Source organism: Podarcis pityusensis (assembly GCF_964106645.2).
Source record: "Podarcis pityusensis genome assembly, chromosome: 17".
In the NCBI taxonomy this organism is placed as follows: domain Eukaryota; kingdom Metazoa; phylum Chordata; class Lepidosauria; order Squamata; family Lacertidae; genus Podarcis; species Podarcis pityusensis.
In genome coordinates this window covers 1921344-1935991 of record NC_138042.1, presented here as the reverse complement: position 1 = coordinate 1935991, position 14648 = coordinate 1921344, and the positions used below count along the sequence as shown (strand labels likewise).

Genomic DNA, 14648 nt, shown 5'->3' with positions numbered 1-14648 from the left:
AAAAGTTACAACCCCCTTCATGGATCACTGCCTTGCCGTAGCGAAGGGGCTTGAATAACTCAGAGAAGCCATGAACTATGCCGTGCAGGGCCACCCAAGATGGACAGGTCATAGTGGAGAGTTTTGACCAAATGTGATCCACCTGGAGCAGGAACTGGCAAGCCACTCTGGTATCCCTGCCAAGAAAACTCCATGGACCAAGACAACAGGCATATAAAGCTTATGACACTGGAAGATGAGTCCCTCAGGTCCCAAGGCGTCCAACATGCTACTGAGGAAGAGCGGAGGACAAGTACAAGTAGATTCAGAGCTGATGAAGCGGCTGGGCCAAACCCGAAAGGTCACTCAGTTGCGGATATGCCTGGAAGCGAAAGAAAAGTCCAATGCTGTAATGAAAAATATTGCATAGGAACCTGGAATGTAAGAACTATGAATCTTGGTAAGTTGGATGTGGTAAAAAATGAGATGGCAAGAATAAATATTGACATCCTGGGCATCAGTGAATTAAAATGGATGGGAATGGGCGAATTCAGTTCGGATGACCATCTACTACTGTGGGCAAGAATCCCGTAAAAGAAATGGAGTGGCCCTCATAGTCAACAAAAGAGTGGCGAAAGCTGTACTGGGATGCAATCTCAAAAATGATAGAATGATCTCGATACGAATCCAAGGCAGACCTTTTAACATCACAGTAATCCAAGTTTATGCACCAACCACTGGTGCTGAAGAAACTGAAATTGACCAATTCTATGAAGACTTACAACACCTTATAGAAATGACACCAAAGAAGGATGTTCTTCTCATTATAGGGGATTGGAATGCTAAAGTAGGGAATCAAGAGATAAAAGGAACAACTGGCAATTTTGGCCTTGGAGTTCAAAACGAAGCAGGGCAAAGGCTAATAGAGTTCTGTCAAGAGAACAAGCTGGTCATCACAAACACGCTTTTCCAACAACACAAGAGACGACTCTACACGTGGACATCACCAGATGGGCAGCATCAAAATCAGATTGATTATATTCTCTGCAGCCAAAGATGGAGAAGCTCTATACAGTCAGCAAAAACAAGACCTGGAGCTGACTGTGGCTCAGATTATCAGCTTCTTATAGCAAAATTCCAGCTTAAACTGAAGAAAGTAGGAAAAACCACTGGGCCGATAAGATACAATCTAAACCAAATCCCTTATGAATACACAGTGGAAGTGAGGAACAGGTTTAAGGATTTAGATTTGGTGGACAGAGTGCCTGAAGAACTATGGATGGAGGCTCACAACATTATACAGGAGGCAGCAATGAAAACCATCCCAATGAACAGGAAATGCAAGAAAGCTAAGTGGCTGTTCAACGAGGCCTTACAAATAGTGGGGGAGAGAAGGCAAGCAAAATGCGAGGGAGATAGTGAAAAATACAGGAAATTGAATGCAGATTTCCAAAAAATAGCAAGGAGAGACAAGAAGGCCTTCTTAAACGAGCAATGCAAAGAAATAGAGGAAAACAATAGAATGGGAAAAACCAGAGATCTGTTCAAGAAAATTGGAGATGTGAAAGGAACATTTTGTACAAAGATTACCATAATAAAGGACAAAAGTGGTAAGGACCTAACAGAAGCAGAAGGCATCACGAAGAGGTGGCAAGAATACACAGAGGAACTATACTAGAAAGATATGGATGTCTCGTACACCCCAGGTAGTGTGGTTGCTGACCTTGAGCCAGACATCCTGGAGAGTGAAGTCAAATGGGCCTTAGGAAGCACTGCTAATAACAAGGCCAGTGGAAGTGATGGTATTCCAGCTGAACTATTTACAATTTTAAAAGATGATGCTGTTAAGGTGCTACACTCAATATGCCAGCAAGTTTGGAAAACTCAGCAGTGGCCAGAGAATTGGAGAAGATCAGTCTACATCCCAATCCCAAAGAAGGGCAGTGCCAAAGAATGCTCCAACTACCGCACAATTGCACTCATTTCACACGCTAGCAAGGTTATGCTTAAAATTCTACAAGGTAGGCTCAAGCAGTATGTGGACCGAGAACTCCCAGGAGTGCAAGCTGGATTTAGAAGAGGCAGAGGAACCAGAGACCAAATTGCAAACATGCGCTGGATTATGGAGAAAGCTAGAGAGTTCCAGAAAGACATCTACTTCTGCTTCATTGACTATGCAAAAGCCTTTGACTGTGTCGACCACAGCAAACTATGGCAAGTTCTTAAAGAAATGGGAGTGCCTGATCACCTCATCTGTCTCCTGAGAAATCTCTATGAGGGACAAGAAGCTACAGTTAGAACTGGATATGGAACAACTGATTGGTTCAAAATTGGAAAAGGAGTACGGCAAGGCTGTATATTGTCTCCCTGCTTATTTAACTTATATGCAGAATTCATCATGCGAAAGGCTGGGCTGGATGAATGCCAAACCGGAATTAAGATTGCCAGAAGAAATATCAACAACCTCAGATATGCAGATGACACAACCTTGACGGCAGAAAGTGAGGAGGAATTACAGAACCTTTTAATGAGGGTGAAAGAGGAGAGCGCAAAATATGGTCTGAAGCGCAACATCAAAAAAACGAAGATCATGGCCACTGGTCCCATCACCTTCTGGCAAATAGAAGGGGAAGAAATGGAGGCAGTGAGAGATTTTACTTTCTTGGGCTCCATGATCACTGCAGATGGTGACAGCAGCCACGCAATTAAAAGACGCCTGCTTCTTGGGAGAAAAGCAATGACAAACCTAGACAGCATCTTAAAAAGCAGAGACATTGCCTTGCCAACAAAGGTCCGTATAGTTAAAGCCATGGTTTTCCCAGTAGTGATGTATGGAAGTGAGAGCTGGACCATAAAGAAGGCTGATCGCCGAAAAATTGATGCTTTTCAATTATGGTGCTGGAGGAGACTCTTGAGAGTCTCTTGGACTGCAAGAAGATCAAACCTATCCATTCTGAAGGAAATCAGCCCTGAGTGCTCACTGGAAGGACAGATTCTGAAGCTGAGACTCCAATATTTTGGCCACCTCATGAGAAGAGAAGACTCCCTGGAAGAGACAGAGGACGAGATGGTTGGATAGTGTTCTCAAAGCTACCAGCATGAGTTTGACCAAACTGCGGGAGGCAGTGGAAGACAGAAGTGCCTTGTGTGCTCTGGTCCATGGGGTCATGAAGAGTCGGACACGACTAAACGACTAAACAACAACAAAAAGTTACAACAATAAATGTTGGAGATGCAAATCCCATAAAGGAACTTTCTTCTACATGTGGTGGACGTGCCCAGAAATTTAAAAAAATCTGGGACACGGTCTTCAAAGAGTTAAAAAAATTATTAAAATTAACCTTCAATAAAAACCTGGAAGCATTCCTAATAGGGATTCTATCAAATAACATTCCATATGAAAGAAGAAGAATATTTTTCTATGCAGCAACCGCAGGTAGAGTATTAGTGGCAAAGTATTGGAAGAGCAAGACTATCCTTTCAAGAGAGGAATGGCAACTAAAACTTTGTGAGTACTTGGAACTCGCAAAAATGACAGAATCAATAAGAAATAAGTCAGCAGATAATGTTAAAAAAGAGTGGGAATGCTTCAGTAATTTCTTAAGGAAACAAGGTTCCGCCTCTGAGATTTGGTTGTTTTTGGAATAACTTCGTAAATAGGGATACATCGCTCCCTCATACCAAGATGAAGAGAAAACATTAAATGCAAGGGGAAAATTAGTAAGATGAAAGTCCACCACATCACAATAATTAAAATAGGTAAAGAGATTCAATCCATATGGAAAGGTATCATATATGAGAAATGCTATGATAGGACTGAATCGTATTGAATTGTATCTAACAAAAGATACTTATTTAATCTTTTTTTAAAAATTGTTATTGTCTTTGTTTTTTCTCATTTCTTCTTTCTTTCTTTTTTATATATGTTGAGATGTAAGGTTTCAAAGTCTGATATTATTTGATTTATATAGAAGTTAGCAATATATGTATTTGTTATCTATGTATTTATTTGTATATTTTAAAAAGCTGAACAAAACAAAAAACAAAAAACAAAATTATACAACTTGACTTCCAGCTTGAGCCACCATGGTCAACAGCAGTTCCCACGATAGCAGAGGCTGGGCGTTCAGCCAATTAAGGATAATCTGAGAGTAATTATCCTTGCAAGCCCCCCCTCCCCGGGTTGGGGGGCTGAGCTCACACTCGCAGATCGTCCGATACCTGCTTTTCACTTCTACAATGTGGGGGCAGAGGATGCTGAATGCATAGCACTGCACGTATCGGGAACTCTCCAACGCAGTCACTATGAGCAGCAGTTCCTCTGTTTTTTAAAATAGATATGAATTTGGACTTAAGAAACAGACATGTTCTGGAAGGAGATAAGATAACCTGCTAAATGAATCAGCCACTGAGTGCCAAGGTCTCGATCTGGAGAGGACTACCATTGTACAGTGGTACCTCACGTTACAAACGCTTTGGGTTACAAACGCTTCAGGTTACAGACTCCGCTAACCCGGAAGTAGTACCTCAGGTTAAGAACTTTGCTTTAGGATGGGAACAGATATCGTGCAGCAACGGCGCAGCAGCAGCAGGAGGCCCCATTAGCTAAAGTGGTGCTTCAGGTTAAGAACAGTTTCAGGTTAAGAACGGACCTCCAGACTGAATTAAGTTCTTAACCCGAGGTACCACTGTAACTGGATTGGAAGGTGGGTGGAGGGAAGCCTTTGTTTCGTCTCTATATATGCACTATGTGTTTTTATGATTTGGTAACCCTTCACCGAAGAAAGGAAAATAATTTCTAATGGAATATAATTATCAATGGATTGCAACTATTAATGGTATGCGAGAGGGAATCAACAAAAACTTCATAATTTGTATGGACTAATTGAAAGAATGGAACTGTGTGGAATATGGGATGTTTTGTATACCTCCCTAATGAGGACCCTGACTTTGATTTATTACGGCTCGGGAGAGATACCAGCTTGTTAAAGGACGGTAAGAGATCAAAGAGAAATGCTGGAAATCTGCCCGGAGCCAAGGCTAGATGCCAAAGAAAGATGGCGGAGAAGATTGCACAGTAAGAAATAAGTTCTCGGAGTGGTGGTGGTGGTGGGATGCCAGCAAGAGGAAAGGAAAGACAAACATTAAAATGTATTCCACACAGAAAGTTACAAGATATAAACCCCTTTGGCAAACTAACAGATATGGAACAGTTAAACATGAATGAAAGTCATTATGTCAATGGCTGCTAAAATAAAGGATTAACATTGGAACTGTATTACTTCGATTAAATAAGAGTGGAAGCAGGAATAAGGAATAACAACAGCATCTCCCCAAAATCAGAGCACGGGAAGTCACCCAAAAATGTTTAATTTCATATGGAATAATTTGCTCTTTTAATTGTATTATGATTTGGTATTGTATTTGTGGCTCATATTGGATTATTATTAATGAAAAATTATTATAAAAACCAAAACAATTATACAATTGTCTGTAGACATCTGAAGTCAGCCCTGTATTCACGGGTGGAGGAAGGGGGGTGCAGTAGGTGCAAGCTGTCCTGGGTGTCACCACTGAGGGGGGTGACAAAATGCCGGGTGGCACTCACCACCTGCAGCCACGCATCTCTCCTGGAAGTGAGGCGGTGGCTTGGGCGCGTTCAGGCTCCATGCTCTCCCAAATGGTCCACCCACTGCCTCCCCCCCCCCAGCTGTAGGACGGCTGAGTGGGAGGAGGCAGGCAGACTCCGGAGGCCCCATGGTGTGCCCTGCCCCATGGATGGCTTGCCCTGCCCCACCCCCGCCCCAGGCGCTCAAGCGGCTTCCTCCACCACTGCCTGTATTGGGAAGCTTTCAATGTCTGATGTATTGTGTGTTCTTTAATTCTCTGCTGGAAGCCACCCAGAGCCAAGTACTATTAGTAGTAGTAGTAGTAGTAGTATTTTAGTACCCAGACAAACCTTTGGAGGAAGTAGTAGAGTGGTCACTTAAGGGTCGCCAAAAAAGAGGACACACACACAGAGATTTGCATAAAAAATTTATATTCTGTATATGCAAATTTAGAAAAGATTACCATAATTTAAACAGAAGTACAATGCACCTCACCCAAGTGGGGCAAATGTTGACAAATGAACTGCATGCCTTCCCAATCAGTTGTTCAGGTTCTCATTGCTGAAGGACAACTTCAATACCTCTGTGCTCTTTTCTCAGTCTTTGTCTTCAAAGCAGACTTAAGGAAGACAGGGCTTCAAACAGGGAACACCTTCAGACTGTGATGGCTGTTTTCTTATAGCCCTTCAAACTAGAAGACTGTCCTCTGTAAAGTAAGACGCATGGTCACCATAGGAGGAAGTTAAGTTTTGCAAAAACCTGGCTTGGCATTCAGACATGCATCTAGTTATATATATTTAGATGGCAATCCAGTCAGATGGGCAGGGATAATCATCATCATCATCATCATCATCTATGAATGACTGCTTGACTAGTTTCTCTGAATTGCCCAATGCCAGTTTCCACTCTGGCAAGGTGGAAGAAGCCTTTAATCACTGACAGCCTCTCATCTAAAGGGGAAAAAATAAAGTAATTGAAACAACCCCCATTCAATGGAAGGAGAACCCAGCATTAGGGTGATTTAGAGAATTACCTGAGGGGCAAATTGGAGGCTATCCCCCACTCCCTGTGCACACCAGAAGGAAACAACAGAACAGGCTTGCAAACTTGCAGACTTGCAAACAGAAGCCTTTCATTTGGTGTTAGAAACCTTTGCTGAATGAAATGTACTTGTGACTAGACCTTATTGAAGGATCCTGCCTATGGGGAAGCAGATCCCTTCATAATATTGCAGTTTAGTCTTGTGTGGAACCTATTTTGATTGTATGCAATGCTTCAGTGGTTCTGACCTTGAGTCAAATCTGTTTTATATGTAGGGTGGTTACTTAAACATTGCCAAAAATGAAGACGCGATACAGCCTAGATTTGCATAAAATTTGCTGGCACATATTAAATTTGCATAATTCTTACAATTCAAATAAAAATGCAATACATTTCACCATAGTGGGGAAGACAGTGTTTGTTTGTTTGTTTGTTTGTTTGTTATTATGGCAAAAACAGCCAGCATATTAGAGGGAAGACAGTGAGCAGATACCCAGTGTGCCTCTTCAGTCTGCTGTCCTGATGTCCTGATGTTACTAAGTGCAGATAGACAAAGCTCTCCATTATTATGGTTTTGTAACATTAATATGGACTTGGACAGGACACCCCTTCAAATAGAGGACTGTCCTCTGCAAAGTAGGAGACATGGCCAGCCTCCTGATAGAGAGCTTCATGTGTGAATGTGCCACTGCATTATTCTTACAATTATAATCAATATGCCATAGTTATGCACTGAATAGCTGGACAGTCAGCCATTCAGTATGTCAGCCTAAGAAGTGGCATCTCTTGGCATGGAAAATTCAAAAGACAACAAAGGGCTGACCCACAGAAGAGGGAGCAAGCTTGTTTTCTCCTGCTCCGGAGGGTAAGACATGAACCAATGGCTTCAAGTTGCAAGAAAGGAGATTCCAACTAAACATCAGGAAGATCTTTCTGACAGTAAGAGCTGTTTGACAGTGGAATGGTCTCCCTTGGGAGATGGTGGACTCTCCTTCCTTGGAGATTTCTAAGCAGAGGTTGGATGGTCTTCTGTCATGGATGCTTTAGTAGAGATTCCTGCATTGCAGGGGGTCAGACTAGATGACTCTTGGGGGCCCTTCCAACTCTACGATTCTGTGATTCTGTGACATAGAAACCCTTGGATCCACATGAAAACCATTATCTCTCTTTTCACCAGTTATTCTCATCAACACTTCCTGTGTGAAATGCTGACCATAAGGATTCTACATTGATACCACACAAAGGCAGAAACCATCCCCATTCATCAGAGGCATTCACAAAATACAGGCTTACATCCTTTAGGAGTTTAGTTGACTTTGCTTCCAAAAAGCTTCCTCAGGGCTTCCTTCATCTTGTCATTTCTCAGAGTGTAGATGAAGGGGTTCAGCATGGGTGTAACCACAGTGTACATGATGGCAGCCAGTGTATCCTTCTCAGCTGAGAAGCTGGATGAGGGCTGGAAGTAGACCCAGATGACAGTGCCATAAAATAGGGTCACCACAGCCAGGTGGGACCCACAGGTAGAGAAAGCCTTCCACTTTCCCTCCTTAGATGGAACCCTCAACACAGCTATCAGGATGCGTGTATATGACAGGACAATGAATGCTAGAGCTCCATTAACAATCAGAGCTCCTTCTGTGTGCACTACCAGAGTGTTCAGATAGGTGTTTGAGCAAGAGATTTTCAGCAATGGGAAGACATCACAAAAGAAGTGAGGCACTTGATTGGAGGCACAGAAAGAGAGGTGGGATGTTAGAAGGGTGTGCAGGAGAGCATGGAGGTGAGAGGTCAGCCAGGAGGCAGCCACCATTAGTAGGCAGGTCCTGTTGCTCATCACTGTGGCATAATGCAGAGGCCGACAGATGGCCACATAGCGGTCCAGTGCCATGGATGCCAAGAGAAAGCTGTCACTGATGCCAAAAGCAATGAAGAAGTACATCTGTGCCAGGCACCCACCATATGAGATCTTCCTCACTCCTGAGACTGTATTGGCCAACATCTTGGGCACGATGGTTGTTGTGAAGCAGATGTCCACAAAGGAGAGGTTGCTGAGGAAGAAGTACATGGGAGTATGGAGGAGGTGGCTATCCAACCTTATGGCCAGTACAATAGTCAGATTTCCCAGCACTGTGATGATGTATATAATCAGGAAGGTAGTGAAGAACAACATGTTCCAGTCTTGCTGGCTCGTGATGCCTAGGAGGATGAATTCAGAGACAGTGGTCCTGTTGTCTATCTCCATCCTGTTAGAAGACTCTATCCTGCATTGCAGAGGGTTGGACTAGATGACTCTTGGGGTCCTTTCCAACTGCAATTCTATGATCCTATGTAGGGAAGTAGAAGAGAGAGTGTAAGACAATGAACACAAGGCAAAGAATGCTGGAGATACACAGTCATTGCAGAAAAACCTATCAGAGATTAAAAAAAATATTGTGAGTACCATTATTCTGCAAGAGAAACAGGAGATACAACATCTTTTGAATCATGAATCTTTCCCATCCCTGCTATTTTTCAATCTCCCTTTGAAAAACAACCCAACCCCCCCATAACCACAAAGAAAGTTTGTGAGACAGCTTGTAATAAAGATCATGTTGGAGGAATTGCAAGCCCACATTAAAACAGTTAATTTAATTCAAAGAAGTATATAACTCTGGTAGGGGAACATCCCTCCAGCTACAGGTTGTGGCGCCCCAGCCAAGCATGGGGAGGAAATAACTCCCTCCTCTCTAGGTGAATCTCGCGTACGAGCCCAGCAAATGCACTCAGCCCCACAGTCAAATGTTTACCTAAAATGTGCATCCCACTCCCAAAGGGCCGACCTCTCAGGCCCACCAGGCATGAACATGAGGAAAGTCCTGAACCCAAAGTTGTCACATTTTCCCAGCTCTTTTCTCACTCACATTTTCTTTCTTACCTGCTAATACTCAATTCACGCTATGGGCTATGAGACCATGCCACTCCCAGAGGTCTGAAATCTATAAACCACTTGATTGTAAACAAACAAACAAGATCCCTGAGGCATGGTCGATAAAAATCTTTCAAAATATGCAAATGGTGCTTAAAATCAATGGTAGCAAAAAGGAAATCAAATACATTTACTGGTAACTTCTGAATAAAAATGTTTTAAGAAGTTACTGAAAAGAGCACAGTGTGGAACAAGGATTACATGGCGCCTGGAACTGTGTCCGTTGCACAGATTGAAGTAGTTGGGGGTGGGGATATAGGGGGTCAGGCCATCCTCCAAGTAAACTGGTCCCAAGCTCTGAAGGCTTTTGAATGACACGGTGTCTGGCTTTCTAATGATACTAGGTCTAACTAAATCCTCTCCACCCAAAGAAACTGAATGCCCACCCAGATGGGTGTTTTGCAAGTGCACTGATGCAAAACAAAGATAGTCCTTTGGTGGGTTTATACTGGGCCATCCACACATCCATCCACTTCATCAGGTGCTCCCCGTGTTTCTGCATTATTGCTGTCCGGAGGGGCACTCTTGCACTACAACACAACAACAGTAGAACAAAGCCCTTCAGAAGGTGACATTTGCCTGATCCAGCAGGCTCTTTTTACGTTCTTGTGTAAAAACCTACAGCTTTCCAAGAAACTGAGGAAGAGTGTGGGATCATCAACTCCTAACCAATAAATTAGCCCTGATCTGTTAATCCCCACATCCTTTTTCTTTCTATAAACCCAATGAGAATTGCAATGCATCTTGGATTCTAGTCTTCCATTCTCCCAAACCTCATTGGAATGATGCTGTGTATTTCTAAATACAATAGATCATAAATCTCATCTTTCCCACAGCACGAATTGAGTCTTACCTGTGGTAATTTTGGAGGAGGCTGTTCTTGCTCTAGCCTTGCAGTGAACCGCAGGTGAATGAAAGGAGGTAAAAGCACAGTCTGTTGACATTGGTCTGTAGTCTGTGGCTGGTTTTTCACCCTGTGCAACAGGCAGGACGCACACCAAGCTGGAAATAAAACATCCTAGATCCTTTCAGGGGTTTTTAAAGCACTTTCTCAAGTCTGCTGGGAAGAATTCCCAAGGGTGCAAAGAGACAGAACTATTTAGAATATTTCCTGTGATTGCAACTCCTATGTTTATATGCAGTTTTGCCAAATCTATCCCTTCGTGTAAAGCAATTTCCCCATATACAATGCATTTTAATGTTATTTTAACAAATATGTGTATTTTATGCCCACTTTACCCTAGTACATGTATTTGTGTACACATTATTTGGCTGAAGAACTGTGTTACAAATTTCAAAGGATGGCTGTGTTTCACTTCACATTATTGATTTGAAAAGTGCAAATTAAGTAGGTTTGCCTTCAAAAGTGAACTGATTCTCTCCCCCATCCGTTGCCTCCTGCAATAGATAGAGTGGAGAGATGATGCTTCTGAACCAACTTCAAATCAGGATACTTGTTTTTTTTTTGTGGTCCTGTGTTCCTGTAGGAGTTGGGTGAATTGTGAGAGAGCAAAAAAAAATTGTCTTTTGGTTTGGCACTCTGGCAAAATGATTTGCACCAGAGCACTGAACCACAAAATGGGGCATTCTGAAATCCATTCAGAAGCCAGTCTGTAATTCCAGGGTATCCTGCTCAAATCAGGACAGTTGATGGGTATGTGTTCTCAGGTCTGGCCTAAACGTAGAATCACAGAATTGTAGAACTAGAAGGGACTATGAGTGTCATCTAGTCCAGACCCCAATCTTTTGCCCAATGTGGGGCTTGAACCCATGACCCTGAGATTAAGTGTCTCATGTTCTATCAACTGGATGAACTCTAAATGGATTTTACTATGGAATGCTGAATGTATATTCAAGGTCCTGTAACAGAATTGTCCAGCTTCTCCTCTGGTACATGCCCTGTGTGGTTTAACCCCACTCAGTGTTGTTGTTGTTGTTGTTGATGATGAGGATGATGATTGAATTTATATACCACCCTATACCCAGAGGCCTTGTTGACTCCATCTCTCTGGAGGTGCATGCTGGAGTGAATTAAAGGCCACATGAGCTGCTCTGCCTGAATCAAAGATATCTGCATTTACATAGCCCTACCTTCGTGTGGGGAGGACTGTTTCCTATAGATGTTGGGGACTTTGCCCTTTATTGACTCCTCCAACATCACAACTCCACCATTTGACTGTTTCATTCCTCAAAACACCTATGTGATGAACTTTTCCATTTCACCCTCTGTTGTCTCCATTTCCCCCCACATAATAGGATGTCTTGTTGCTCAGTTTCAAAAAATAATTATTGGAATAGAGCACCATGAGATGAGTAGTGGCAATCTTCTGAGTAGCCCCCAGAAGATCAAAAGAGACTACGAGGCTCTGGGCAGGAAATTGAAGCAATTAAATGCACAAATTGTCATCTCATCTGTCCTCCCAGTTGAACGACGTGGCCCAGGGAGAGAGGGAAAAATAGTGGAAGTGAACAGCTGGCTTCGCAAATGGTGTAAACAGGAGCGGTTTGGATTCTTAGATCACAGACTGCAGTTTCTTGAAGATGGACTTCTGGCAAGCGATGGGCTGCACCTCACAACGGTTGGGAGGAATGTTTTTGCCAAAAATCTCAGAAACCTCATAGGGCTTTAAACTGACTAATGTGGGGGAGGGAGACAGTGCTCCTGAAGGTAGGAGTCTATCAATTGATGAAGATGATCATCCAAATGTCATAGACCAAATGGAATAAACAGCACGCAGACCTAGTGGTGGGAGGAAAAAATCATTAAATAAGAGACACGGGGGAATGATTAATGGACTTCAATGTCTGTACACTAATGCGCAAAGCATGGGAAATAAACAAGATGAGCTTGAGCTCTTGGTACAGCAAACTAAATATGACATAATAGGCATCACTGAAACCTGGTGGGATAAGTCCCACAATTGGAATGTAATAATGGGGGGATACAATCTATTTCAGAGAAACAGACCAGACAAGAAAGGAGGAGGAGTGGCGTTATATGTCAGGGATGTGTATACCTGTGAAGAGATCCAAGATTTAGAACCTCAAAGCCAAAGTGAGAGCATTTGGGTCAAAATTAAGGGAGAGAAGAATAACAGTGACCTCATTGTGGGAGTTTACTATAGATCCCCAAGCCAAATGGAGGACATAGATGATGCCTTCCTGGAACAGATGGCCAAGCATGCAAAAGGAAGGGAGATAGTAGTAATGGGGGACTTCAATTACCCGGATATTTGTTGGATGTCAAACTCAGCCAAGAGCATAAGGTCAAACAGATTCCTCACTGGCCTTGCAGACAACTTCATTGTCCAGAAAGTGGGAGAAGCAACAAGAGGAACAGCCATTTTAGATCTGGTCCTAACCAATGTTGATGACCTGGTTAGTGGGGTAGAAGTGGAAGGATCATTAGGCGCGAGTGATCGTGCTCTTCTGAAGTTTACTATACAGCGGAAAGGAGCAGCCAAGCATACTAGGACTCAATTTCTTGACTTTAAGAAAGCCGACTTCATAAAACTTAGGGAAGTGCTGGGTGAGATCCCATGGACAGTAATACTAAAAGGAAAGGGAGTTCATGATGGCTGGGAGTTTGTTAAGAGGGAGATACTAAAAGCACAACGTCAGGCAATACCAATGAGACGGAAACATGGAAGGTGCCTAAAGAAGCCAGGGTGGCTATCTAAAGAACTTTTAACTGAGTTAAGATTAAAAAAGGATGTGTACAAAAAATGGAAAAGGGGGGAAACCACCAAAGAGGAATTCAAACAAATAGCCAGCACGTGTAGACACAAAGTCAGAAAAGCTAAAGCACAGAATGAACTCAGGCTTGCTAGAGAGGTTAAAAGCAACAAAAAAGGCTTTTATGGGTATGTTCGTAGCAAAAGGAAGAACAAAGAAACAGTGGGGTCACTCAGAGGAGAAGATGGTGAAATGCAAACAGGGGACACAGAAAGGGCTGAACTCCTCAATGCCTTCTTTGCCTCAGTCTTCTCCGATAAAGAAAACAATGCCCGACCTGAAGAATTTGGAGCAAATGATTCAGCAGAGGAAGCACAGCCCAGAATAACTAAGGAGATAGTACAAGAATACTTGGCTAGTTTAGATGTATTCAAGTCTCCAGGGCCAGATGAACTGCATCCAAGAGTATTAAAAGAACTGGCAGATGTGATCTCAGAACCACTGGCAGTCATCTTTGAGAATTCCTGGAGAACAGGCGAAGTCCCGGCAGACTGGAGGAGGGCAAATGTTGTCCCTATTTTCAAAAAGGGGAAAAGAGAGGACCCAAATAATTACCGCCCAGTCAGTCTGACATCAATACCAGGGAAGATTCTGGAGCAGATCATTAAGCAAACAGTCTGTGAGCACCTAGAAAGGAATGCTGTGATCACCAATAGTCAGCATGGATTTCTGAAAAATAAGTCATGTCAGACTAACCTGATCTCGTTTTTTGACAGAATTACAAGTTTGGTAGATGAAGGGAACGCAGTGGATGTAGCCTACCTTGATTTCAGCAAGGCATTTGACAAGGTGCCTCACGATATCCTTGTAAAGAAGCTGGTAAAATGTGGTCTTGACTATGCTACCACTCAGTGGATTTGTAACTGGCTGACTGACCGAACCCAAAGGGTGCTCATCAATGGTTCCTCTTCATCCTGGAGAAGAGTGACTAGTGGGGTGCCACAGGGTTCTGTCTTGGGCCCGGTCTTATTCAACATCTTTATCAACGACTTGGATGATGGACTCAAGGGCATCCTGATCAAATTTGCAGATGACACCAAACTGGGAGGGGTGGCTAACACCCCAGAGGACAGGATCACACTTCAAAACGACCTTGACAGATTAGAGAACTGGGCCAAAACAAACAAGATGAATTTTAACAGGGAGAAATGTAAAGTATTGCACTTGGGCAAAAAGAATGAGAGGCACAAATACAAGATGGGTGACACCTGGCTTGAGAGCAGTACATGTGAAAAGGATCTAGGAGTCTTGGTTGACCACAAACTTGACATGAGCCAACAGTGTGACGCGGCAGCTAAAAAAGCCAATGCAATTCTGGG

The 14648-nt window shown here is 43.0% G+C and overlaps 1 protein-coding gene across 2 annotated transcripts; it reads right to left on the bottom strand.

The window, feature by feature from the left end:
* Window positions 1–6037: 6037 nt before the first annotated feature.
* On the bottom strand, window positions 6038–8933 carry LOC308466104 (olfactory receptor 1f45-like). Of its 2 annotated transcripts, none has more exons than XM_080986638.1 (2): window positions 7923–8933; window positions 6038–6294 (listed from the first exon to the last, which is right to left on the bottom strand). In XM_080986638.1, exon 1 carries the CDS (start codon window positions 8869–8871, stop codon window positions 7936–7938), a length of 936 nt encoding a protein of 311 aa, XP_080842764.1. In that variant the 5' UTR covers window positions 8872–8933; the 3' UTR covers window positions 6038–6294; window positions 7923–7935. The 2 variants fall into 2 exon arrangements, with proteins under 2 accessions (XP_080842764.1, XP_080842763.1); XM_080986637.1 differs by having other exon boundaries at window positions 6038–6272.
* Window positions 8934–14648: the final 5715 nt, after the last annotated feature.